The sequence below is a fragment of the Battus philenor genome, unplaced genomic scaffold (assembly GCF_028537555.1).
Source record: "Battus philenor isolate CCGP_79_NKW_IND1 unplaced genomic scaffold, ilBatPhil1.0.hap1 SCAF_15, whole genome shotgun sequence".
NCBI lineage: Eukaryota > Metazoa > Arthropoda > Insecta > Lepidoptera > Papilionidae > Battus > Battus philenor.
In genome coordinates, this window is record NW_027181677.1 from 12,158,899 (window position 1) to 12,184,748 (window position 25,850).

A 25,850-nucleotide genomic window follows, 5' to 3' on the forward strand; every position below is an offset into this window, starting at 1 on the left:
AAGATGAAGAGTGAAAGTGAAACACTACTTACTATACATTAAGTAACTTTATTTCTAATTTTAATAGGAGAACAAATTACGGTAGCATTTAAGTGTAAATTTTGTAAAAAGTGTGGATTTGTTCACCAGAGCATCACTAGATGACGCTACAAACAACATCAATTTATTATTTAAGATATTATTGTTTTATATTTTATAAGCGAGCCGTATTTCAAAATTTTCAACTTTAAAATTTTAATAATTTTTTATATGAAAAGCTCCGAAGCATGGATGTGAGATTTCTTAATAGAAGCATCTATTATCAAAGTTGGTTGTCACTTTTTGACCTAAGTTCAAAAACTGACACCGGAGTATTTCGGTCAGATCAGAATAAGACGATCGTTTTTCAGCAAATGTTACAAAAGTCAATAGTATTTCAACTTAATTTTATCCTATAAAAACTTTAGTGATTTAAAGATGTCTAAATCTCAAGAACCTCAGAAAGAACGCTATGTACCAAATGCGCTGAAATTTGCTTTCGGTGGCCTTGCCGGGTAATTTTATTTAAATTATTTTATATTCTACTTTAATATCTTTTATAGGGTCGGTGTTTTATTAATAAATTGATCATTAATAAGTGAATAAAAATTTATATCTAATTACTAATTGAAATTCCTAGTTATAGCTTACTTACACTAATATTTTATAATTATACAGTTTTTAATTAAAAACAGCTTTGTAGTGTAAAGTTTTGGTTATCATTGACCTTCAATTAATGTTAAAATTCTTCTGATCTTATTCTGTTATGTAAGAGATCTTGTGTAGGTTTGCATATTACCTATACTTAATCTAAACTGAAATTTAAATGTGTGATATAAATTTATTTCTTTACTATTTTTATTGTTAATAACACAATTGTTACATATTATACATTACCACTGTACAACATTTAGAAACTGTTTGACATTGTGGTTTTTTTTTTCATAAATTTTTGATGAGCTATGAAATTATTCTAAAATAAAAAATTTGAAGATATTTTCATGTTTTGGCTCTGTGAAGTTGTTTTAAAAACCCTTTCTTTTCACTTTCATCATTCAAATCATTCTGTTAATTTTTGGTATATACCATTTTTGTGAGTTATTGTGTAATATAGGGCATAACATAATTTATATTTACAAAGTAATATCATCAGTAAATATCCAAAAATGTGTATAATTTGAACTTCATTATAAATGCCAATAAATCCATGATCAAATCTATATAAAAGAATTAAATATGATTTTTTTAACATAATATCAAAGCAAATTAAAAATTATAAAAAAATTGGTATGTTGCTATTGCTCTTTGAGATAATTTAGTGCCATTTAGACATCCCTCTAGGTGGACAATATAGTCAAGATCTCAGAAAGTCACAGGGCATGAGAACCGCAACACCAATAATTGTTGCTATCTTTGTGGCTGGACTATGCATTGCAGTGAGGTTCTATTAGCTGCCACAATGATGATGAAAAATTATTTTTAAAACTTGAAAAGGTTTTCATATATTAAAAAATTACATGTCCCTCATTTATGTACCTCTCTCTACATTTTATTCATGTAATTTTATAAAAACCTTCTTAACTTTATATACTATATAGCATATAGTATAGTTATATATATTATATAACTATACTGTAATTTTGAAACATGAATATTTATTATGTAACGCTAAACCCATATTAACTAGAATTTATAAAATCCCTGTTATTAAAATCTTAACTAACCTATACTTGGCAAATGGAATATTCCTACTAAATTTCAAGATTAACCTTACACCAGAGACACCATGAGTCAGTATATAGGTGGAAATTCTATACATAAAGAAGATGATTGCTTATAGGTGTAAAAGCTGGGATAAATGTATAGATTGTTTACTGTCAATCAATATACAGTACTATCTAAAAATCAAAGGTTTCAATAATAATAAATGATAATATGATAAGAGAAAGTATTTCCGAATTTGGGGTACTCGCCAGAAGTTATTTGTCCATTGCATACGAATAGAAAAAACCAAATTGTTCTTATTTCAAAGTAATTGTTACTTACTACTTAAGCAGAGATTGAATATTTAAGAGACATTTTCTATTACTGAATAATTAGCTTATTATAGAAACAATTTTTGTAATGCAAATATTTGGAATTGTGAAGGGACAAATAAATGAATAAAAAATGGGAAGCCATTTCCATAATTGCTAAACAGATACTTAAGTGTAGGTAAATATTCTTCAGATTATATTCAGCCGAAATATTTTGTCACCTTAAATAAGTGGTTTAAGGAATCTCATAGTTTTTTATATTATTTATTTTTACTCTAGACCTATTGGCTGTGATCCAGGTTTTTAGTGTTAGCTATCTTCAAGTAATACAGCAGTATAATATAATTTTGTAATAGACACTTAAAATGTGTTTTGTTATTCACACATTGTTCACTCACACACTGTTGGACATGGACATACCCCATATATATCCCATTTCCAATTCTGTGATATAAAAAAATATAATTGAATAAATGAAAATGATTAAAATTGAAATTTTTGATATCTAATTGATTTTATATCTATCTAATATATATGATTTATTTATTGGTATGATAAGCAGGGTAACAGCTTTATACAGAATGTCCTTTAAATCAATGTCAAACCTTAATGTTATGGTAGGGCAGGTTGTGGGTAATCCTAGAATATTAATATAAAAATTTGGACCACATTTTTATTAACATGCTCTGTGAAAGTTGGATGTAGTAACAATTTTGAATTACGTTCTTAGATTAAAAGTACTATTCAGTATGCAGAATGACTAAAAGTGAAAAGAAATTAAATATTAAAAAGATTTATGAGCAATAGTTATTGGAAATAACACAGAGTTCATAAATAATACAACTTTAGATGACAATCTTTTTAGGGGGTAAATATACAGGTTGTATGTACATGGTTTTCTTGAGTCCTAAATGCAACCTATTAAGACATATGTTTTATTTCTAATTACTAAAAGTATGCTTTTATCTAATTTTGATAACTCATAACAAAATACTTCTGTATATTGCAAGGACATTTGTTTTAAATTTGATAAAGGCTAGAATGACAGTGAGTTCCTGTAATGACATCATTTAACAGAAAAGTAGAGTAAGATACTGTAAGAAGATCAAAGATGTAGTTATTTCATCAAGATCATTATTTAAGCCGCAGGTTGTCTACAGCTGGTCATAGGGCTCCATAGGTTTCTAATAGAAATCAATAGCATCTAGCTTCTTATGATGACCTTAACAAGGTTGAATATTTGGTGAGTGGATGCTGTGTCTATGTCACAATGAAGACCATCTATACTTCAATATATCCGGCCCACTGGCACTTTAATGTAGCGAATCTTTTTTTGGCAGTGTTGGTTGTTTTATTTCATCTACTAACCTTATTATTAATTTAAGCAGTATTATTAAAATAAATCACTGATTATTTTAATGTTTTTAAGGATGTGTGCAACCTGCATTGTCCAGCCACTAGATCTGATCAAGACAAGGATGCAGTTGAGTGGGGGAGGGCGTTCCTCTTTCGCAGTGGCAGGGGAGATTATAGCGAAGGAGAGTTTTATAGCTCTCTACACTGGACTTTCTGCTGCCCTGCTCCGACAAGCCACATATACCACTGCTCGGCTGGGAGTTTACAATTATTTATTTGATTCATATAAACAGTAAGTGAAAATATTTTTATCTAGTAGTTCATATAAATAGCTTTAGTAATACCAAGAGAAAAAAGTTATCATTTTCATCTCTGTGAGCAAATTAAAGTGTGGACTTATCATAAAAAGCAATTATGTCAAAATAATCCTTGGCTGTGCGTTAACAAGTGAGACTGACAAAATACACATATAGATATTTATGAACTAGCTAATTTTTTAATTCGTCTCAATGTGTGGTTTAAGTAAATATGCTTCCATACATCAGATACCTAATGATTAGTGAATAATCCAAATAGAAAGTCTTTTTGTAAACTAGGAGATAGATTTCTTTCTAGCACTCTTTCCTCACTTGTCACAATTGATGAAAAATAGATGTTGTCCTATTCTCCACCCCGGCCGATATGCGCGCTAAGATTCACGAAAGACGGTCGAGCCGTTTCGGAGGAGTTCAATCACGCACACCGTGACACGAGAGTTTTATATATTAGATATAGATTGTGACTGAGGCTTGTGATAGGTCGTGGGATCGATTCCGGAGATACAATCATAAATATTTAACACCAAAAAATTTTTCAGAGGATGAATATATGCTCTGCGTACCATAATTGCGTACAGCGCTCGCAAACCCGCTTAACGGGGTGATTATGGTATATCTCCTAATAGATACTTTTTGGGAACCCCTATTGTACCTTACAGTGGGCTTCTATGGGTTGAAACAACGACGGCATTTAGGTTTGAAATTTTATTTATTAAAAATAATAGGTTTGGATCTTGTGAACATTTTTAGTCGGCCATGTTGGATTTTTTTTTCTTTTTGAATGACGTATCAAATCAAATATAAAATGCAATGAAGGTTACTGACCTGATATTGATTGAAAATGAAGATAAGATTTCTAATACAAGTCACCTTACAATGGTAGCTTATGTTAGCAATTTGTTATTGAAATTTCACCCCCCATTGTTCTGAAGTGACGGTCATTGTTAACAAAGGATGTTTTAAAATATTTATATTAGGTTTTCTGCGCTTTGTAATAGGTCTCTCGTATAAAATAGAAACCGCCTTTATGAGTTAAGGCACCAGTTACTTACCTTATCGTAGCACAAATTATACACTATAACAGTGGTGGCCAAACTGCGGCTCTTTGAACGATTATTTTTGGCTTCGATTAATTATCGAATTATTTCAATATTTAAATTCATATAACCTATGTCAGCTCCTCGGAAATTGAAACATATTACTGGTGTGAATAATTATTATTATTATTCCACCATAAAAATCAAAACTCTGATCATAATTAACTAACCAGCATCTTAATTATTATTAGGAGTGCTGTCATATATATGTGCCGTTATATCTAATTTCAATACACATATTTTGAACTTTTGTAATATAATTTCAATAAAAATAATTTTCGTAAAAAATATTTGTTTGCGTGTTTTAAATGCGTATTAAATTGCGGCTCGCGAAAAATTTCAAATTTCGAACCATGGCTTGAACTATTAAGGAGCTTGGCCACTCCTGTACAACATACCAAGAATTTATATCATAGCATAAGCTACCTGATTGGAATATCGCTGAGTTCTAATATAATTTAGGCGTTAGATGCAAAGGCATTAAACTTGTGGTGTATTATGAGTATATATCCACAGTATACAGGATGATTTGTTATAGGTGGAAAAGCTTTTCAAGTGATGAATGTTGACAATTTTTTTTCTTGCTATTCCTCGCATCGTGCTATTTCGCGCGTCCCAGGGTATGAGTTTTTCACGCTAATACTAAAACCCTCGTGATACTAGCACCACATTTCGAGTTGCTGAAGCTGGTGAGAATTCAGAGTGCCTACTACTACCACCCGTGACCACAAAGTGGTTTTGTGGTTGGCGAACACCTCCGGAGGGCCATCACGACGCGAATCCTTTAATCAAAGCTATTAATCCTCATCTCAGACATTGGATGCCCACTGCTGTACAAAGGCGTCTTCTATAGATTGTTAATAGATTCGATTGGAAGTAGCTTGCTTCTAGCTTCGCATTAGCATTGTTGCGACATCTACATGCGTCATAACGACTCGACCTGGATTCTGCCATTGATCTTAACAAGGTCTGTCCACCTTGTAGGTGGATATTCTACGAAGCTCATGCTGGTCCGTGGTCTTCTTCAACGTCTTCTTCACTTTAAGGCCCTCACAGCCATTTGTCTTCTTGTTGTCCAATCAGATAAGCTTACCTTCGTTCGTCTACGATCCATCTCATCGACAATTCCGTAAATAGTTCAATTCCGGATATAAGGCTTCCCATAGATGTCCCAACGGGAGCGGTTCGACGTGGTCTGCATCCGGTGGCTGCCAATGACCTTGACAAGGGCATCTGTCTACCTTAAATGCCGGACGTCTTTCGCTGCGCATGCCAGACCATGGTTTCTGCTCCAAAAGTTTAAGCTGGCTAAAAAAAAAACAAAGTTACACATTAACTTTGTTTTTTTTTACCGTACATATGAGAATTTTTAAAAATTAATGTAAAAGATTAGATTAACTCACGTACTATACACGTGAATGGTGCAGATAAAAAATAATTAGATATTATTGTAATATTAATAATCTGTGATAAAATTACATAATAGATAAAGTATGATATAAGCTTATGGAGTCGTTGCGGCTATAAGCAATATTAAATTTCGACTTAATTTATATTTATGCGATAACGCTGTATGAAACTATCGTCGTTTTAATAGATCCCATAGACGTTCTTTGCAAAGCGTAAGCCCAAAGATATTTATGGGGGGATATACCATAATCATGCTAGGCAGGTAGGTGGGTGATCGCAGTGTACTATTATGTTACGCAGAGGACACTACTTCCCATTCTCTGGAAACTTATTAATTTATAACAAATGTATAAAGTGTGAATTATATAAGATTGTATCCCGGAATCGAACCGGCGCTACGATCGCGTTATTCCTTACCGCTGGGGTACAATAACTTTATAAGTATAACTGTCTATATAGTATATGGTAGATTTATATATGGAGTATACGTGTGTGTTTATATATATATATATATATATATATATATATATATATATATATATATATATATGTCACTTTCTTAAGTTAAATTCACACTACTACATTTTTAAAAAGTTTTTATTCCTAATCAACAATGTATTCACCTTCGTTGTCAAGAACCTTTGCCATTTAGTACGAATACCGGTAAAAATCAAAAAAAAAATATATATATATATATATATATATATATATATGTCACTTTCTTAAGTTAAATTCACATTACTACATTTTTAAAAAGTTTTTATTCCTAATCAACAATGTATTCACCTTCGTTGTCAAGAACCTTTGCCATTTAGTACGAATACCGGTAAAAATCAAAAAAAAAAAATATATATATATATATATATATATATATGTCACTTTCTTAAGTTAAATTCACATTACTACATTTTTAAAAAGTTTTTATTCCTAATCAACAATGTATTCACCTTCGTTGTCAAGAACCTTTGCCATTTAGTACGAATACCGGTAAAAATCATTCGGTTTTTCTGTAAAATATGTCGACGGAAACGACATTACTTTCCTATCCCTCTAATATATATACGTGTATACCTTAAGTAATATCTATTATGTGTAAGTCAGAGGTCTCCCGATTGCTATACATTTTAATAGGCAATTGTGTGCTTTTATCATAATAAATAGGCAGATTGTAATTTAATTGTAGCACAAATGTATGCATATTGTTAATCACGAAAGGTCTCATCAAATATCCCTAAGATAAAAGTATATCTCTCACTTTTGGTCTCATTGGAAAAATCACAGTCGCTCAACACGGTAAAGACTATGTTTAGTATTTCTATAAGATCCAGGTTCGAATCTGGAATGAGGTGGATGGTAGACGAATGAAAGTAACAAAGCTTATCAGATTAGCAAGTAAAGTGATAAGTTGAAGATGATGAAGATCATGAACCGGCAAACGCTACGTAGAATGTGAACAAGGTGAATGAAACAAGGTGAAAAAACAGACCTGGTTAAGGTCAATGGAAGAGTCCTGGCCGCGTCCAACCGGATCTGTAAATCTTTGGGGTGAAGTCTACATCCAGCCGTGAAGGTTCTACTGCTGAAATGACGATGATGTCGCATGTAACAAAGAAGCTAATATGAAGCTGGAAAGCAACTTCCAATCGAACCTATTGGTGATAAGATTTTGGTGAGAAGCTTTGATTATAGGATGCGCACCGTGATGGCTCACAGGAGGTGTTCGCTTAAAACAAAACCACCTGCGACCACACTTTGTGGTTAATGTGTATCTAATTTTTTACCAGCTTAAGCAACTGGGGTAGACGCTGGTATTTCCGATATATTTTTTTTTGGCCCCCTTTTATTAAAGGCCTCTCGTGTTCCCCTAACATGGGTAAGGTTAAGGTTTTTAATATTTACAATAAGTTATTCACACTCTTAATTTATTTCTTCTGTCATACGTCACATTATCATTCATTCTCTCTACTGCCACACATCACCATGTCTTCCACTCTCATTTATCATCATTTATTACATTCCTTTCTTCCGTCTTCTCTCATTCTTCACCTTAGTGTACCCAGTTCTTAATATTACAGCTATGCTAATTTACATTTTGGTTATGTTTATGTCTTTTCTTTATTTTTACTATTGTACTCTTACATTATTTTCTTAAACTAGTGTTAGTATCACGATGGCTTTAGTATTAACGTGAAAAACGCATACCCTGGACTGGCGAAACATCATGGCGCGAGGAACTCTCTGGGAAATCTTTGGGGGGAGATCTATATCCTTCTGTGAAGGTTTTACGGCTCAAATGATGATGGTGATAATATAATTCTGTCAAATTGTTTTAGTATTGTAATGTTTTTTAAGATCTAAGCTATAAGAATGTACAGGATGTATTAAACCAGGATTAGTGAGTCACATTTGGTTCTAGAACATTCTTGTTTCTACAAATTGTTATCCAGCGTTTATTAACAATGGTGTAGTAGAGCGTGTATATCGCGTCCGGAATTCTGTATTTTTAGTAGTATTTTATCCTTGAACTAAAAAGTAGAATACATAATGTCATCTAACTTTGCACGTAACTGTTAAATCAATTTGTCACGAGTACTCTATATGGATAGCCTAGAAAACGTGTTTGTCTTAACATGTATTTATGTAAAAAAAAAAAACAATATTGTCCGTAGAGGCCACGCCCAATAGGGGGCAAGTTGGGCAAATGAAAATAATAATTATGTATGTTATATAGGGGGGCGTAAGAGTTTTAGAAAGACTAAGATGGGGCATGGTACAAAAAAGGTTAGAAAATACTCCTATAGAGCCTATGATACACATCAATTTTTGAATTGGGTGTGGGCTAGTATATAGCAGCGTAAGAGATGGCCGTTGAAGCCTTAAGGTTCTAGAGTAGAGATGGACGGACAGACAACCTTGTCAAGGTCGTCTGAAGTAAACTCGTTCTATTGTAAATCTATAGCATGGTTGCACAGACTTATTAAGACTAGGGGCCACTCGGGCAAGTCATGAACTGATGGCGGGCCGGCCGCCAGAAGTATAGGTAATTCATTTTTTTTTGGTTTTATTCTGAAATAGAATTCAATATTTTTCGAATGTACGAGAGTATTATTTTTGCTGTCGGCGGGCCACCAGTATTCGACCGGCGGGCCGCGGTCTGTGCATCCATGATCTATAGGGAAAGGTTTATGTTTAGCAGTGGTTGACCACAGGATGTGACATGGCGTGACGAAGATTACTCCATTTCCAATGGGGACAATGATGAAAGAAGTGTTGGTATATATATTAGGGGGACCGGAAAGTAATGTCGCTTTTATAAATTAAATTAACACGACTACATTTTTAACTAGTTTTTATTTGTAATCAACAATATATTCACCTTCGTTATCAACAACCTTTTGCCATCTAGTATACGAATCAATGCCGGAGCGGTAAAAATCAATCGGTTTTTCTGTAAAATATGTCTACAGAAATGACATTACAGTACCCGGCGATAAATATTACACATCGATCTTTGGAAAGAGATACGCAACTGATAAAAAGTAGTTTGCGACAGAGATAACGCTCTACGAAGCCGAAATTAGTCGATTTTCTCTTTCCAAAGGTCGATGTGCAATATTTATTGCCGGGTACTGTAATGTAATTTCTGTAGACATATTTAATTTATAAAAGCGACATTACTTTCCGGTCCCCCTAATATATATACCAACACTTCTTCCATCGTTGTCCCCATTGGAAAAGGAGTAATCTTTGTCACGCCATGTCACACCCTGTGGTCATCCACTACTAGATATAAACCTTTCCCTATAGATCATGGATGCACAGACCGCGGCCCGCCGGTCGAATACTGGTGGCCCGCCGACAGCAAAAATAATACTCTCGTACATTCGAAAAATATTGAATTCTATTCCAGAATAAAACCAAAAAAATGTAATTACCTATACTTCTGGCTGCCGGCCCGCCATCAGTTCATAATTTGCCCGAGTGGCCTCTAGTCCTAATAAGTCTGTGCAACCATGCTATAGATTTACAATAGAATGAGTTTAAAAGCGACCTATTTCCGGCCTCTTCCGACGACATTGACAAGGTTGTCTGTCCGTCTATCTCTACTCTAGAACCTTAAGGCTTCAACGGCTATCTATTACGCTGCTATAATACTTTCCGGTTCCTTTGATAATTACAATAATTTAATAACAAGTAAATAAAACTAAAAGGGTGTTCAACTCATTAATTGTTACTGTAAGTATAAAGGCGTTTCTAATACAAAATCTTAAATGAAGCGAAAGTAAAGAAATTAAATCGATCATTTTACATAGAGAAATGACGGTTTTTTTTTCTCCTGAGGGCAGAATTTTAAAAGAAAAAAAATCTAAAAATCCTATTTTTGAATAATAAATTTAAAACAAAAAAGTACTAGTATCAATAAGCAGTCATTGCATAATGTCTAGTGTAAAGTGCTTTGTAGCTCATGCAATATGCCATTACATACCAAGGTCTTGGATAATTTGTTACAACTACATTAGTGTCTTTTCTTTCAAATGTCATGCTTGTGTACACCACTGCCATTGAATGATAGTCTTCACGTGAAATATTTTTGGAAACAGTTCAAAGAGGTCTATATTCTTAATGTGACCTCAAAATATATTTATGATAATATTTTGTATGTTTGCAATAATTATAATCAATTAAAAAAATACTGTGAAAAACTGATTTCCACTAAAGTTTCGACTGATAAAAATCTGTAATTCATTTGTAATTAACGGAAACAAATTTTTTAATAAAATTCCTTAAATATAATATTTGAAAACCATTAATAAAACGCATATAGATATAAATTGATTGAAAAGGCATATTATTAAACAAACAAATATTTAAAATAACAAGCTTGATTACTTTTTCATTTAGTTTATATTTGACAGAAAGTGTATATGCATTGATTGGTATTGTTAACCTTTTTAAAAGGTGTGTTCTTGTCGAATTTCTTCCTGCTTCTTGTCCACAAAGCGAAGCTGAGTAGAATTTAAAAAGAAGTTGAAGATCAATAAGAGTCCTGTTAAAAGTTCCAATGTTCAAAGTTCAAGTTTAAAATTTCAAATTACTTTCGGAAGAAGAGAGCCGCCGCACTTTCTTGCGGATCTGTTACAGATAATAAGTGTTGTAATTAAGCGTAACAAAACCGTGTAAGACATTGTAATATATTTACTTAAAATTTTGAAAAGAAATTTAAGAAAAATAAAAAATTACAAGAAATATGGCGTCGGGTGGGAAGCGATGCGTGGATGTAATGTAAATGAATGCTGAGAGAATGATAGAAAATATGAAAGATAAAAGAGGGAAGAAAGAGAGGAAGAAATCGTGAAGGATGAGAGAGGGTGAAAATAGGAAAGTTTTTGAAAAAAAAAAATATTGTTAAATATATCTCTATCACAAAAATTAGATGTAGGCACTGCATGAAAAAAAAACGTATCAATGTTGAATAAACGATTTTTATGTTTTTAATGACTGATATATATATATATAGTATAGTCTTTTTGACCTGGTGTTAAATCTTGATGAAGACTCCGCTGTCTCGTTCTACTTCTGCCTATTCGTTCTTCCCTCTAAGTTAACTTTAATGTTCCATTCTATTAAAATATGGATTAATTTGTCTTGAAAATACTAGTCGAACACAAATAAGATTATCTGGGATCGATATATGCCGGAAAACAAGAAGCCATGTCCAACATGTAATGGTCAACATTTTCAAATATTTGCTTAGTAAGAGTCCCCGGCTTGTTTGTTAGTAAATATCTGAATCTAAAAGGTTAATCAAATGAAACATTTTGTTATATATATATATATATATATATATATATATATATATGCTTGTGTGTTGTGTATTTGGAAATGGTTTTAAGTAATCTTTAACTATATTAGCATTAACAGAAAAAAACCCGTTAGATTGATGTATCTATGTCGTCGATTTTGTCTCTGGTATTGGCGTAGATGTCACGTTGTAACGCGGGGCCAAGGCCACGAGTTATTAGAGTACGAACCGGTCGCTTATGTAAAGCGTTATGATAATTATTACAGATTATATCGATGGAATCAACAATTGAGGTCATGGTTTTTGTTGTAATAGATTATTTAAAAACTTTTTTTTTTCTATCCGCGTTATAAAGGCGGACTTGCTTAACGTTCTCTGTAAGATAATTAGATTACAATATTGGTTGCTGTGAAACAAAATACCAAAGATTACTTTTTTTTTACGATAACTCTATTAAAGTTGAAAAGTTGTAATGATAAATTAAAAATAAAGTAATCCAATACAATACGATACATAAATAACGCGTCTTAATATTACGTGGAAATTTCCCTCGTTATATTTCTGAACAATCACAACCGTTCAAAAACCCACCAGTCTCGTCGGAATCGAGGTTGGCTTTTGTATCACAGGGGTCGCCAATCAAAGAAGTGATAGTAGAGATATTACACAGACAATAGCAATCGGCAAAGCCGAGGTTTGATATTCCAAGGGCGCCTTTGAGTCGAAGAGCATTCTCCAAAGCGATCTAAGATCTCCATGGCCTTCCAATCCGGGTGAAATTATAGTATCTAGCCCGACCTGACGCTTCCCAGGGTGCTCTCGAACCTCTCCATCTTGAAAGGCCAAGCATTCTCAGCGACCTGCCACCTCGCACCCGTGAAATCTGTAAATGCCACTTGGTTGATAAGTGCCGTCAATTTATAATGATTTGAATATACAGTGGACGTTTTCAGTTACGCATATGTATTTCAATTTTAATATCATATACTCGTCATAATTATTAATATACAAAAGTATTTAGTCCTTCGTATATATAAATAGATAACTGATTAAAATACTATAAATCATTGGAAATCTTCACAAATGAATTGCGTCGCGGTAAATGCTCTGTACGGTTGCTCGTAAACAATGTCTTGTTAAGACAGCGAGATAATTTGTATCGACTGTGAATTGTAGTGTTTACTCCGGAGGTCAGAAATTGATTGTTTCGAGTACATTTGTTATCACAGGCGCGTTATCGACCCGCGCTGTCGACGCGGAGATCATAGTCTAGTCGAAGGCACTGTAAGCTACGCGATTGTCATTACCGTCGTACAGATTATATAACGTGTAATCACAATGCAAATAATGTCACATGAGTACGATAAAAAAGAAATTAATGCAGATATATCACGTAAACTATTTCGTCATGTTAAAATCTTGGAAACTTACATCACTGGGTGCTGGTAGGAACCCGCTTAATATTTTGTTGTTCCTTCTATTGGAGTGACTACCCAAGCGTCTCGTGGTCGAAACTAGAGAACTTATAGGCTTTGACTGCCGTCAGTCGGATAGGCTTTCAGGCATTATATAGCGATACTCCTATGGTTAAGATGACCTCTGTCAACTGAAGACGCTGAATATAGGTCGGTTCCAGGAGCAAAACTTATCTAAAACTAAATAGATCAAAAGTTTAAAGTATATGTTAGTGATTTTTTTAATTATTTAATATATTTATTTAAATTATATATATAGACTTTTAAATATATATATTTTGGTATATTTATGTAAAGTGTTTTTAAGTGATTTACGTCCTTTTTAGTTTGATTTTTCGTGTTTTATAATATTAACCTGGTTGAACTACCTTCAATAATTTATCTCTGCACAGCCTAATGGCTAACTGTCAGAAAACGCTTTCGGCATTAAGTTTGCCGTTATATAAAAATGTATAAAAAGTTTTTATATAGATAAATAAATTAATCTTAATAAATTGTATGCTATATTCAAGATTTTTAGCTCGTGGAAACGTATGGTACTTGTTTGTTGATTCATTTACATGTTCTATATTATATAATATCAAACATTGTTAAATTAAATTTATAAACAACTGTTAAAGTATCAGGCCTTCTAGAAACTTCTAGAAACAAAGTATCAGGCCGGATCCTCTCAGCAGTTCAGCGTTCCGAGACGATGGTAGCTTACTACTTATAATGCTAAAATAATCGATGATTCATAAGGGCGTGTAAATGCATACCTGAATTTACGTGTGATGAAATAAATAAACATTTGTATTAAATTGACCGTTAAGCGTACAAATTTCAGATCGCATGGCGGTGTGGCACCAGGCTTTGCTGTGAAGATATTCCATGGCACTGCAGCCGGCGGTATCGCATCCTTCGTGGGGACCCCGGCAGAGGTGGCTCTCATTCGCATGACGGCAGACGGCCGCTTGCCCAAGGACCAGCGCAGGAACTATAAGAACGTTGTCGATGCCCTCATGAGGTAAATATTTAAAGATACTTCCTATAAACTTTCTAAAAACGCGCTGCACGCAAAATATGATATTTATGTTATATACACACGTTTTGTGTGTATATATACATACACACACACACATATATATATATATATAGAGGCCGGTTGTGCATAAGAGTACTTATTGTATCCAGTGCTTTTTGCCGCTTTTAAAGCGGAATTGAAATAAACTCCCCCCAAGCCAACTGTCGTACACGAAAAAATTTCTCCCGACTATGCATATATGCTTAAAAACCAATAATACGTTGTCCTGAAAACGAAATTTAAAGTAATTACTTAAATTGTCAATCCCTTTTAAAAGTTTATTCTGCAATGCAACTGTTTTACCGACTGGAGATTGCAATTGACGCCATCATAGCACCAATATCATCAGCTCCTACAAAGTTTCAAGGTTGAAACGCCTCTGTTTTACCGACATCAAATAAACGCGGCACAATACAAGATTTAATAATTAAAGAAAAAAGTTTCTTTACACACACACACACACACACACACACACACACACACACACACACACACATATATATATATATATATATACTACTATTTACACTTATTATTTCTTGTAATTATCGGTGTTCTTGTAGAGTTTCTGAGTTGTGTCAAAAATAAAATAGATTAAAAAAGTATATAATAAGTTGACAGTTAATAAGGGTTCTGTTAAAAGTTCGTATGGTAAATAAAATAAACATATTTTATCATCTTTTTATGCGATCCTCACTAGGTGGATTGAAAACTTAGTCAAAGTCGTTGGATACGGGCAGAGAAAGACCAGTGATCATGTGCTATAAGCTAGGGGTACACTGTCAGTCCAGCTTATAGCACCACACAATGTCACTTTGATTCTCAAAAGTGACCATTCACCATGTTTGAATAAATCTCTACAGTAACAAAGATCCTGGGAGCATTTGTTCTGGTACTTCTATGTATTGGGAGGTAAACAATCTCTTATGGCGTATGGGTGAAATTTATATAAAATCGTATGCACTTTCAGGATCATAAAGGAAGAGGGCGCGACAAAGCTATGGCGTGGGGCTACTCCTACCGTCATCAGAGCCATGGTGGTCAACGCAGCTCAGTTGGGTACTTATTCACAGGTATGATACTCAATTTAAAATACTTCACGTCCTCAGGATTCTTCTTCTTGGACATATGTAATAGTTGTGATGGCCCAAGGACACACGCTACCCGTGTCATCAACCTTAAAGTCGTCTCTCTTGTGGGGACTTCCTTCGCTGTACTTGCCGATGGTCTCCACTCCAGAACCTTATGGAACCAGCAGTTATCTGTTCTGAGCACTATGAGACTTGCCCATTGCAAATATTTATTTTATATTACTGTACATGCTAGGATACACTTAAATACTTTCATAATAATAAACATAAAAGTACAATGGGCAGTCTTATCATACGAGGCAATTTCTTACAGACAACCATAGTATAGAAATGGTAGAAGTATACATAATGGATAGTTTACGTGTATAAAACATACATATATACAAACATGCATATGTATAAGACATATATACTTATAATAAATAAGGTATAATACATATTATAAATATAATACAATAATAAATAAACACAGAGAAACAGAGGAAGAAAAAGTAATGAATTAACGGATTAATAATCATAGGTATAGTAAACAGTTCTTGATTTAATTATTATACTTAACTGTCGAATAATAATAATAATATAATGGACGACTCTCAACCCCATTGTGAGGGAATTCTGTAAAAAAATTTCTTAGCTGACTTCTACTCGGTGAAAAGAATATTCCTGCCATATTTAAAGTTTCCTTTAAGGTTACACAGATATAATTATGAGGCAGTATATATATATAAGGGATTTCCACCTATATACTGCCTCATCATTATATATATATGGGATATTATTCTTAATGTCCTTGAGTTACAACCACGAGCTGGAATACATGGTGTGGACAGGCCCCCACTAGATGGTCGGATGATATAGTTAAAGGCAGTAGCAGTAAGTGCAGCTGCAGACAGCGGAAGACCAGTCATTGTGACGATTTCTAAGGAGACCTAAGCCTTGCAGTGGACACTTATCAGCTGACATGATAATGATTATTTTTATTTATTATGCGTTTTTTTCAGGCAAGAGAAGCATTCGTGGGTTTGGTTCCTGATGGTATAACGCTGCATTTCTGCGCTTCTATGGTGTCCGGTCTTATCACCACCATCACCTCCATGCCTGTCGATATCATCAAGACCAGGTAATATTTTCGAAGAAAATTCAATGACAATTTCTACTATCTATGCAGCCTAGGAGAAACCTTTCCAACATTCATCTTTTCTCCTCACCGGTTATCTGCATAGTTACTATTAAAAACATGTCACATTTCTTTTAACTCTTGTTGTCTCTGAAGGCTAGTGTCATAAATTTACTGTAGGAGTCACTTTACGCACCTTAACAATATCTGTATCTATGTAAAAGTTGGTAGAATTTGGCTGGGAGGTGATAATACATCTGCCATATAGTACTGAACATATTTCAACCAGTTTGGGTGTCTTCAGAATTTTAAAGACATAGTCCAGTTAACAAGATGACTGTCAAAATTGCTTGTAAATTACTTGTGTGTCATTATGGAAACTTTGTCTTGAGTAGAGGCAATTCTATATAATTGTGAATCGAATCTTGTATCGCTGAGCTACAACCGCTTACCCTTTTTTTCTATCAGAAGTCTCAAAATGTAATTTACAGCCACTTCATTACTGCCTACTATAGTTAAATGTATAAAAATTTCTAAAAAAATGTCTTAAATTTCATATAAGAAAGGTAGCAAAACAACTTTTTCCCCAATATGTGATAGATTGTCTGTATGTTTTTTGGTTATCAATTATTTCACATTAGGAGATCGTCTATATATTTAATAACATATGCGGTGCTCTATGATTGTAGGGGATAGAACTGTTGCTGGTGTATTCACTACAGTACAGTAAAACTAAAAATGGTAATGGTGATATTAACTAGGCAATAGGACCTAGTGTCGCAATGTTGGGCTCGGCGGCTTCCCAACTCGGTAGAATGGTAGTTCAATTTTGGTAGCTTAAAATAGTAAGTTCGAAGGCCAGGGGAGCCCTCGAAGGTGCTCGCAGGGCTGGTCTCGTCCTAGGCTAAATACCGTCTGCGCCCTACCACCTTCATCCCAGGGAGTATGCAAATGCCATTAGGGCAGCAGTGACAGTAAAGTCCAAAAATTATGTTCAAAACGCAGTGATATAATTTTATGTTTTAGAAATATACCGTTTAAGTAATGGATACAATTATGACAACCATATACGTTATACTTTTTTTTATAAATATCTGTGATCTTTGGAGGTAAAAAAGTAGATTTTACATGAACACAAAGATAGTAAAAATGTTTACAAAGTTTTAATTACTCGAATTGAGTTGGTAATAAAAATCGATTAATCGAACGCTATATGAATTTTAATCGAACTTCGTAAACGATTTTTTATCGACAATATTAATGTTTGCATGGCGTCTATAAAGAATGTAATTGGAATTTAATACATAGTATTAAATATTTTTAGGGAATCTTTGAAAGTTATATTTTTTATTTAAAGTATGAAAAAAGTCATGCAGAAAGATCGTGGAATGTAATTTACTATTAAAGATTAAAGACAAATTTTAATGAAAATAATTATTAAGAACTAAATGGAAAATGAAAATTTGTTATTCTTACCATTGTACACTATTAAGACATTAACACAATAAATGAAACTTAATTTTTGACTGTTAGTTTCATAGTAAATACTGCAGATTATTGTTTTCATTGTTTTTGTAAGGTGTATGTCATTTCAGGAACTGCACTGCTGGACATAACCCATTCCCATAGTTTTCCAATAGAACCAGTTGAAAGTGGTTTGGTTTGTCCACTTGTTTTATTTCGTTGTATTTTGTCCAGGATACAAAACGCTGCCAAGGGTCAGTCCCAGTTGGATGTGGTGACGAACATCTTACGTAATGAGGGGGTGTTTTCCTTATGGAAAGGGTTCTTACCTTATTACGCACGTCTTGGACCCCACACCGTCCTGACCTTTATCTTCCTGGAGCAGTTCAATGCGATCTACTTCAAGTTTACTTAAGCGTATGCCTTTGTGAGGTGGAATGTCCTACTAAATTAATTTGAACTTTGATACACATAAGGTTTATGGTTGATTATTATTTGTATGATTATATTAGTAATGAAATTTCGGAAATTGAGGTTATATATTTATTATTTATTGTTTACATAGACATTCTACCTCACATGGACAATAAGCAGAGATCAGAATAGATGTGCGATTGTTGGTAAAGGAAGATTGAATATTATGATGATGATTTTGACATATTTTGAATGGAATAAAATGAAGGAACTCAAATAAGAAGTATATTCCTTATTTAAATATAGTATGTGATCATACTGGAATAAGAGAGTAGGAACATACAAGAAATAAATATTCAGAGTAATGAATTCACGAGGTAAATGCCAAAAATAGTTCCATCTATTCTAATCACTGATAATTACACTTACAAGTATATTTTTGTATGACAAAACAAATATTAATAATTGTAACAATTTAAACACAAAATGGTTTTGTAAATAACATGTTTACAAAGAAGTATGAATGTAAAATGGTATTGAATACCAACCAATATAGATTTATAACGTCTTTGTAAGTGTTACCATATTTAAGATTATTATTACGTTTTATTCTGATCAGTATACAAAAAAAAATGTTCAAAAAATATAATGCTCATGCGTCAAATGGTGAAATATGATTTGATTCAGTATTTTGTCGCCTGCTCTAGATTAGCGGTGTTAAATAGTTTATTGTCTCTAATGACAAATCAATTAGATCTGCATGCTATATGCTATTTTGTTTTAGCTTCGAACCGCTTATTGCACAATTCAAACAAAAGTTCCTTTGATTAGCCATACTTGGTAGGCATTATATTTAAATACAAAAAAATAGTAAAAATACGCACAATACAAAAAAATCGAGTAAAATATGATATAACAGTGTTTTGTATAAAGTTAAAAATAAACAATAAAAAGTGCATGCAATGTTTTGATAACTAAATACATCCCTGTACTATTTTAAACCTAAAGTTCTTCCATCGTTGAAACGAATTATATTTTTTCGATAAATATATATCGCTTAATAAATAGGTCTCATTAGATTGCATTTTTTGTCTGTTTTTATTTATTGCCTACGGTCGCTGAGATTTTTGTTTTTTTTTTTTGCGTCATCTCACATTGGAATGTTCGCATGCGTATTAAAAATACCGATGTGCTTTCTATACTTGTATTATTCCATCTAAACGGGAGACAATCCGTGTGATATAGTATAGTCGTAAATTTGATAAATGTATATTTTTATAGAGACAGTTTTATTTTTTATTTGTGACTAATCGTAGCAAAGGAATATTGTTAATAAAACTCTGTTAACTTTTTGTGTTTTTTATTTACCAACTTTCAATATTAGAAAATAAAGGAAAGTATTTAGTACCCTGGCATTATGCCTTTTATTTAGCTGACTGATTGACCATTGAAATTTAATATTATAAGTGGCTATTGATCATAGTCTTTTCAAGAGAATGGAACACTGGGTTAGTTTAGTTATGTTTTTTAACTATCTACAATAGTACGAGGTCAAGATTATCTATTCGTTGAAAAGCATGCTTGATGTATTTTTCTTTTCGACTATAATATAAAAATTGGTCTAAATTTATGAGTGTACGAGATATTGCCTGCGCTTTGTTACCGGCAGAAACGTTACCTTCCAATCTTGTTGTATTACCACGCTTATTTCAGTTTTTATAACTTTTTGTTTTGTAAACTATTGGGTAGGTACCTAACTTAATATGAATAGACTGGTGCAATTAAACAATTCATATATTAAAGAAGCAAAAATTTCTTTTATTTAAAACTAAATTATAATACTTTATCACTCCGCAATAAAATGAAGGAGATTTCGTAAAGCTCTTTGATGACTTTAATAATACCATTATGTCATCTGATAGTACAATTTTGTCCAATAGGACAAAATCCATAATTAAAATGTAAAGGAAGAGGTAATGTATAAATGAAAAGAAGAAAACAGAAATGTAATAATATAATACATAAATAGAAGCTTTTATGGATTATCAGGCAAGGTATTTATAATAATGTTGAATACAAAGTTACTAAAATTATTTCGAAAAATCTATACGATTACGCTTAGTGTATTATGGCAACACCCAGAACGCAGCAAGAGAATGACAACAAAGTGACAGCTGTCGAAAGTGACTTGACTAGCGACTTGGCGGGTATTTTACTCTACACTCTTTTAAACTAATTTAAGCTATAACTTATGTAGTGTATTGTAACACTAAAAATTAAGTGATATTTGGTAGCGGAATAGATGATACCTATATTCTAGGCGAATCGCATCTACTTCTCTAACTTATTATAGTAAAATGAAAAGAATAAAAACAGCCTATTGTCAATTATTATAATATATTTTTAACTTAATGTTTACAACTAAACATAACGTGTTAAGCTATATTATTGGGTTTATACAAAAATAAGATGTTAGACATTAAAAATTTGTGTAAAAATACAGATGGTGTTGGATAGGACAATCACAACTGTAAAAATCTCAACACAATTTACAATATTGTAAGCTCAATATCACATAATTATTTGATTTTTTTTTAATAATTGCGTTTCTAGTGGTAATTGGGTTTCTGAACAACCACACATTCAATCGCAATTTAAATTACATTGAATTGTTTTGTACACTTACCTTAATTATAATAATATTTATGTAATTAATTCATTTTCACAATTATACTAATGGCTTTAAATTTGTATAGATATACTCTAGAATAATTTGATTATTTTAAATTTAAAAAACTCTTTTCTTATGCATGTAAATACAACAATTTGTTTTTAATTTATTAATTTATATTTAATGGCATCAATGAGCTATATGCATTGTTTTTAATATATTTCATATAAACTTTTATACTTTGTCAATGAAAAATAAAAATATATATTATTTATATATATTACTATTTTCAAAACCAATTAAATAATTTGTGCAATAGCTTTTAAATAATCTAATCGTGGATATTCATTATACTTTGCAATAACTGGCTTTAACTTTTCTTCTATGTCTTTATATTTTTTCTTTTGTACAGGCATTAGTTCACCGGACATTACCTTTTCTACCTTCACCTCCCAAAATGCCTGCTCATTCATAATTTTTGAAATGATCTTATTTAGAGATGGATTGTTGGCCATTATTCTCAAGGAAAATGCTCTGTGCCAAGTTTCTAAATAATTTGTAGTTCTTGGCAAACCAATCTTTGTTCTATGTTCTGTATTCCACATAGGTATTTCGAATGTTGGTACACGTCTTCTTCCTCCCTGAACTATACCTATCCAAGTTGATTCAAAGTAAACTAGAAAGTCTGATAATATAGTATCTGTTTCATTATCTATGGAAGAAATCAACTCATTAAACGCATCAGGTACATGTTCTATAGGAACAAATGCTAATGCTTGAATTTGTTTAATAAGGAAAGTATTTTTAACATCATTATACCAAAATTGCAATCCCAAACTTTGAATCTTCCGCCACAAACATTGTCCAAACTGAAAAAACCAGCCATATACCTGCGTTTTTGGAAAACAATCTTTGATAGCATTTAATTCAGCTTCCTCAAAATCGGTAGTTATGGATATTGGATTAAGATTATCATTATGTTCTTTCAGTGTATTAAATACACATTTATATGCTAATGATGTTTTAGATTTCATTAAACAATAAACTAAAGGCATTGTATGGTTGTCTTCAAATGAAACATGTATTGTATATAATTGAAAACCTAATGGAGCAGAATCAAAGGATCCATCACAAAACCAATTTACATTATCAGACAAAATGTTCAGATTAGTAGCTGTAGCAAGAATAATTAGGTCTTCACTTTCATATAGAGTAAAATGTTCATTTTTTGAAGTTTTTAATTCATCACAGATGACATCACAATTTGTTAATGTCCTTTGTCTTTTGATTAATCTTGACAATGATTCCCTCTTTGGAAGATGACCGATTGCTTCAACTGGGTAGTGACTGAGGGAGTCTTCTAATATCTGTGATGTAACTTCATCAGTATGTTTAGCTTTTATTCTTATATCATTTATAACTTTTAATGAACAAACACGACGAGAATCGGGTGGATGAGAATGTTCCTTGGTGATAACGAAATTATTATCGTTTATGGTTTTTCCTCTTCCGCAGCATTGACTCTTGAGGTCACAACGCCAGTACGTCATTTCACCTCTTTTTTTGTCAACAATATAAGCATAACCGTCCACTAAAAGTTTCCTACCATTCCTTGCTGTTGAAATAAACTCCATAAGGATGAATAAAACCAAAATATTGTGACAAAAATTAGAGAAATCTCTTAAATTTAACTGACCTTTTATACTTTTACTTATAATCGGCAATTATTATATTTTTATAATTATTTTCGTTAAAAAGGCCATTCGATATTTTGTCCGTCCTCTAAATGTCACTTCGATCTTGTTACTATCATCAAAATGTCACCTCGGTCTTATGTTTGTCGGACAAATGTCATCCTTGTTTTGTCTTTCGGCCATTCATTTTTACATTCCATTTCACAAAATGAAAAATTTATGTAGAATATTATCTAGGAGTCAAAATATTGATTAAAATATAAGAACATTTCTTAAGTATATTATAGATAAATAGGTACAGAACTCAATAATTTAAATATTGCATTTTTAGCTTTATGCATAAAAATTGTAAAAAGGAAAAAATGTTATAAATATGTTTTAAAATATATTTCACTTTTTATTACTTATAAGTCACTTTGACAGGGAAGTTTTTGGTTTTGAGTTGTTTCCAGTATCAAGGACGCTCCAGTTAAGATGGTTACCGAATAAAATAAACGTATTATCCCATGTCGTTTGGTAATGAGCGAAACGTATTGCAATTAGTTTTTATTTGAAAACGCCGAATAGCCTTTTGGTTTATGTGGTGTATCAGGATGAACATAATAAATAATAATTAAGACGAAATAAATTTATTACTCGCAGAAGTATTGTTATACTTTAGATGGATTATTAAATTGCGAGGCACGATTCTCAATTTCCTTGTTGACACAACCGGTCAGTATTTTTTAGGAAAAAGAGTGTGTCAACCATCTTGATATATATACATAAATAATACAGATTATGATTCTAAATACTATCTTTAAAGAGGTAGATATCTGTACATAATGTAAAGCTTTTATCTCTATATTCAACCACTTCCACATCACTTATACAGGATAAGTTATCACTCTAAACTATTTAGCATTTATTTTGTTTTCTATTGGAATGTGCTATTCTTATCATATTATCATTCACTTATTATTTCTGAAGCCATTCATTTTTGGATAGGATGCTCCATAAATTAACTGAAAGCAAACGAGTTATACATTCACCGCTTTAGAGTAGTGTAAGCAATCACTGTGGAATGTATTGTAGGTATTCCCTAGAACAACCAGGCTTTTTTCGCTAAAAAGTATACTCTTGTACCTTTACAGTACATCAATACCTCGCTTTGCGTCGTTTCGTACTAATTTTCATTGTGCGTCGTTAGATTTTCGAGATTGCGTTATTTTGGGTTCGAGTCTTTAATTTTTTTTTCTAAAAGATGGCAACACTTTTGTTTCTGATTGCGCCATGCCATCAAAACTCGGGGATTTCCTTTCTAACTAAAAATCAACGCAATTTTAATACAGTTTTATTTTCACTTTGTTTAGCTAATTTTAGGGTTCAGTTTCAAGTACGTAATGTGTTGTTATATAGTACGTGTGCTTTTTTTTAAAGAGAATAATAAATTTATATAAATTTTTACGTGTTGTTTCTGGTTACAAATAAGGTAAAAATTTTTTCAATTTATTTATTGACAGAGTTAATTTACTTGTGTTTTTTATATGTTTACTTTGTTAAATTTTCTTTTTAAAAAGCAGTATTTTCGTAACCTTGGAACCTACCTTTGATCTTTACGTGGTTTGCTATAGAAAATCTTAATTCACTTTGCGGCGTTTCAATTTACGTCGTGTTTTTTTGTAACCACGACGCAAAATGAGGTATTGGTGTATTTTAAATATTAACGGAGGTGGTTATGTAATTCGCATTGTTTGCCGCATGCGCATTTATTAGCGGGCTGGCGGGCGGTGCACTTTGTTGCACGATTACCACTGCATGCGCGGAAGTGGCTAAATATTGGTCCTTTTCTTATACGGTAAAGCTCTTCGTAGGATTGATAATAATGAAATTATAAACCATTTTTATTATTGCGATAATTTAAATAAATTATTAAAATAAATTAATTATAATAAAAAGTCTTGAACGTATTACTTTCTTTCATAAAAAAAATTAATATGAATTAATGTAGCAATCCTTACCTAAAGAAATCCATGGGCCAAGTCGGGAATCCCCGCTGTATGAGGTAAAAAAAGTTTTGTTAATCTTTATTTGTTTATCATTCCCCGGAGTATTATATAAATGTAGACATGTACTTACTAGTAGATGTAAGGTTTTACGTTTTACGACCCTAATCGCGTTAAGGCTATGTGACGCGCATTTGCCCAGATCTGCTTACATTAGATTTGTCATAAGCCGTCCCTCTGCTTTTCAAGGCACACTGTATTACGAGTGATATATACATCGTAGAAGCCGTATCAGTACAACAGAGATCAGACTTTGGCAATGATAATTGAATTTTGATTTAGTCGTTCCATAGCGAAAAGAATGGTAAAAAAATTTTTTTTTGCAAATTAGCAGTATCGATCATTCATCACCGTTCCTATTTTAGCAATAAGACGTCCACTACTGGATATACCTCTCCCATAGATTTTGATTCAGACCGCTTGGTCTGCATCTTGTGTTTCCTCAAGCACTTAATAAAGTCGCCTGTTCATCTTATCGATGGACGGTCAACACTTGCAGGTCCGAAGTCTCATCTTTAGAAACTTTTGGTCCTTGCTGACCCTGGCTATCCGTTTGGCGCCCTGTGCTTTACTAACAGCCACTGTAATGTACCCATCTGCTAGGCTATGTCGGTTATTATATGTTATAAATGGAGTTGAATAACGTCCTACAAGGAATATTGTTTCCAATAATTTCACACTAAACATGCGGTATTCTGTTTTTGAATATATTTTTTTTATTGTAGCTCAAGGCAAAGGAAAAATATAATATATACTAATGGTGTTATTAAACTGGTAGC

The 25,850-nt window shown here is 32.5% G+C and overlaps 1 protein-coding gene across 1 annotated transcript; it reads left to right on the forward strand.

Annotated features, from left to right (window-relative positions):
- The first annotated feature begins 339 nt into the window (after positions 1-339).
- On the forward strand, positions 340-20,011 carry LOC137918737 (mitochondrial 2-oxoglutarate/malate carrier protein). The gene is made up of 6 exons (XM_068761622.1): positions 340-533; positions 3,484-3,702; positions 14,339-14,518; positions 15,546-15,648; positions 16,668-16,786; positions 18,482-20,011. The coding sequence occupies exons 1-6, from the start codon at positions 457-459 to the stop codon at positions 18,660-18,662; spliced, it is 879 nt and encodes a 292-aa protein (XP_068617723.1). The 5' UTR covers positions 340-456; the 3' UTR covers positions 18,663-20,011.
- The last annotated feature ends 5,839 nt before the right edge of the window (positions 20,012-25,850 follow it).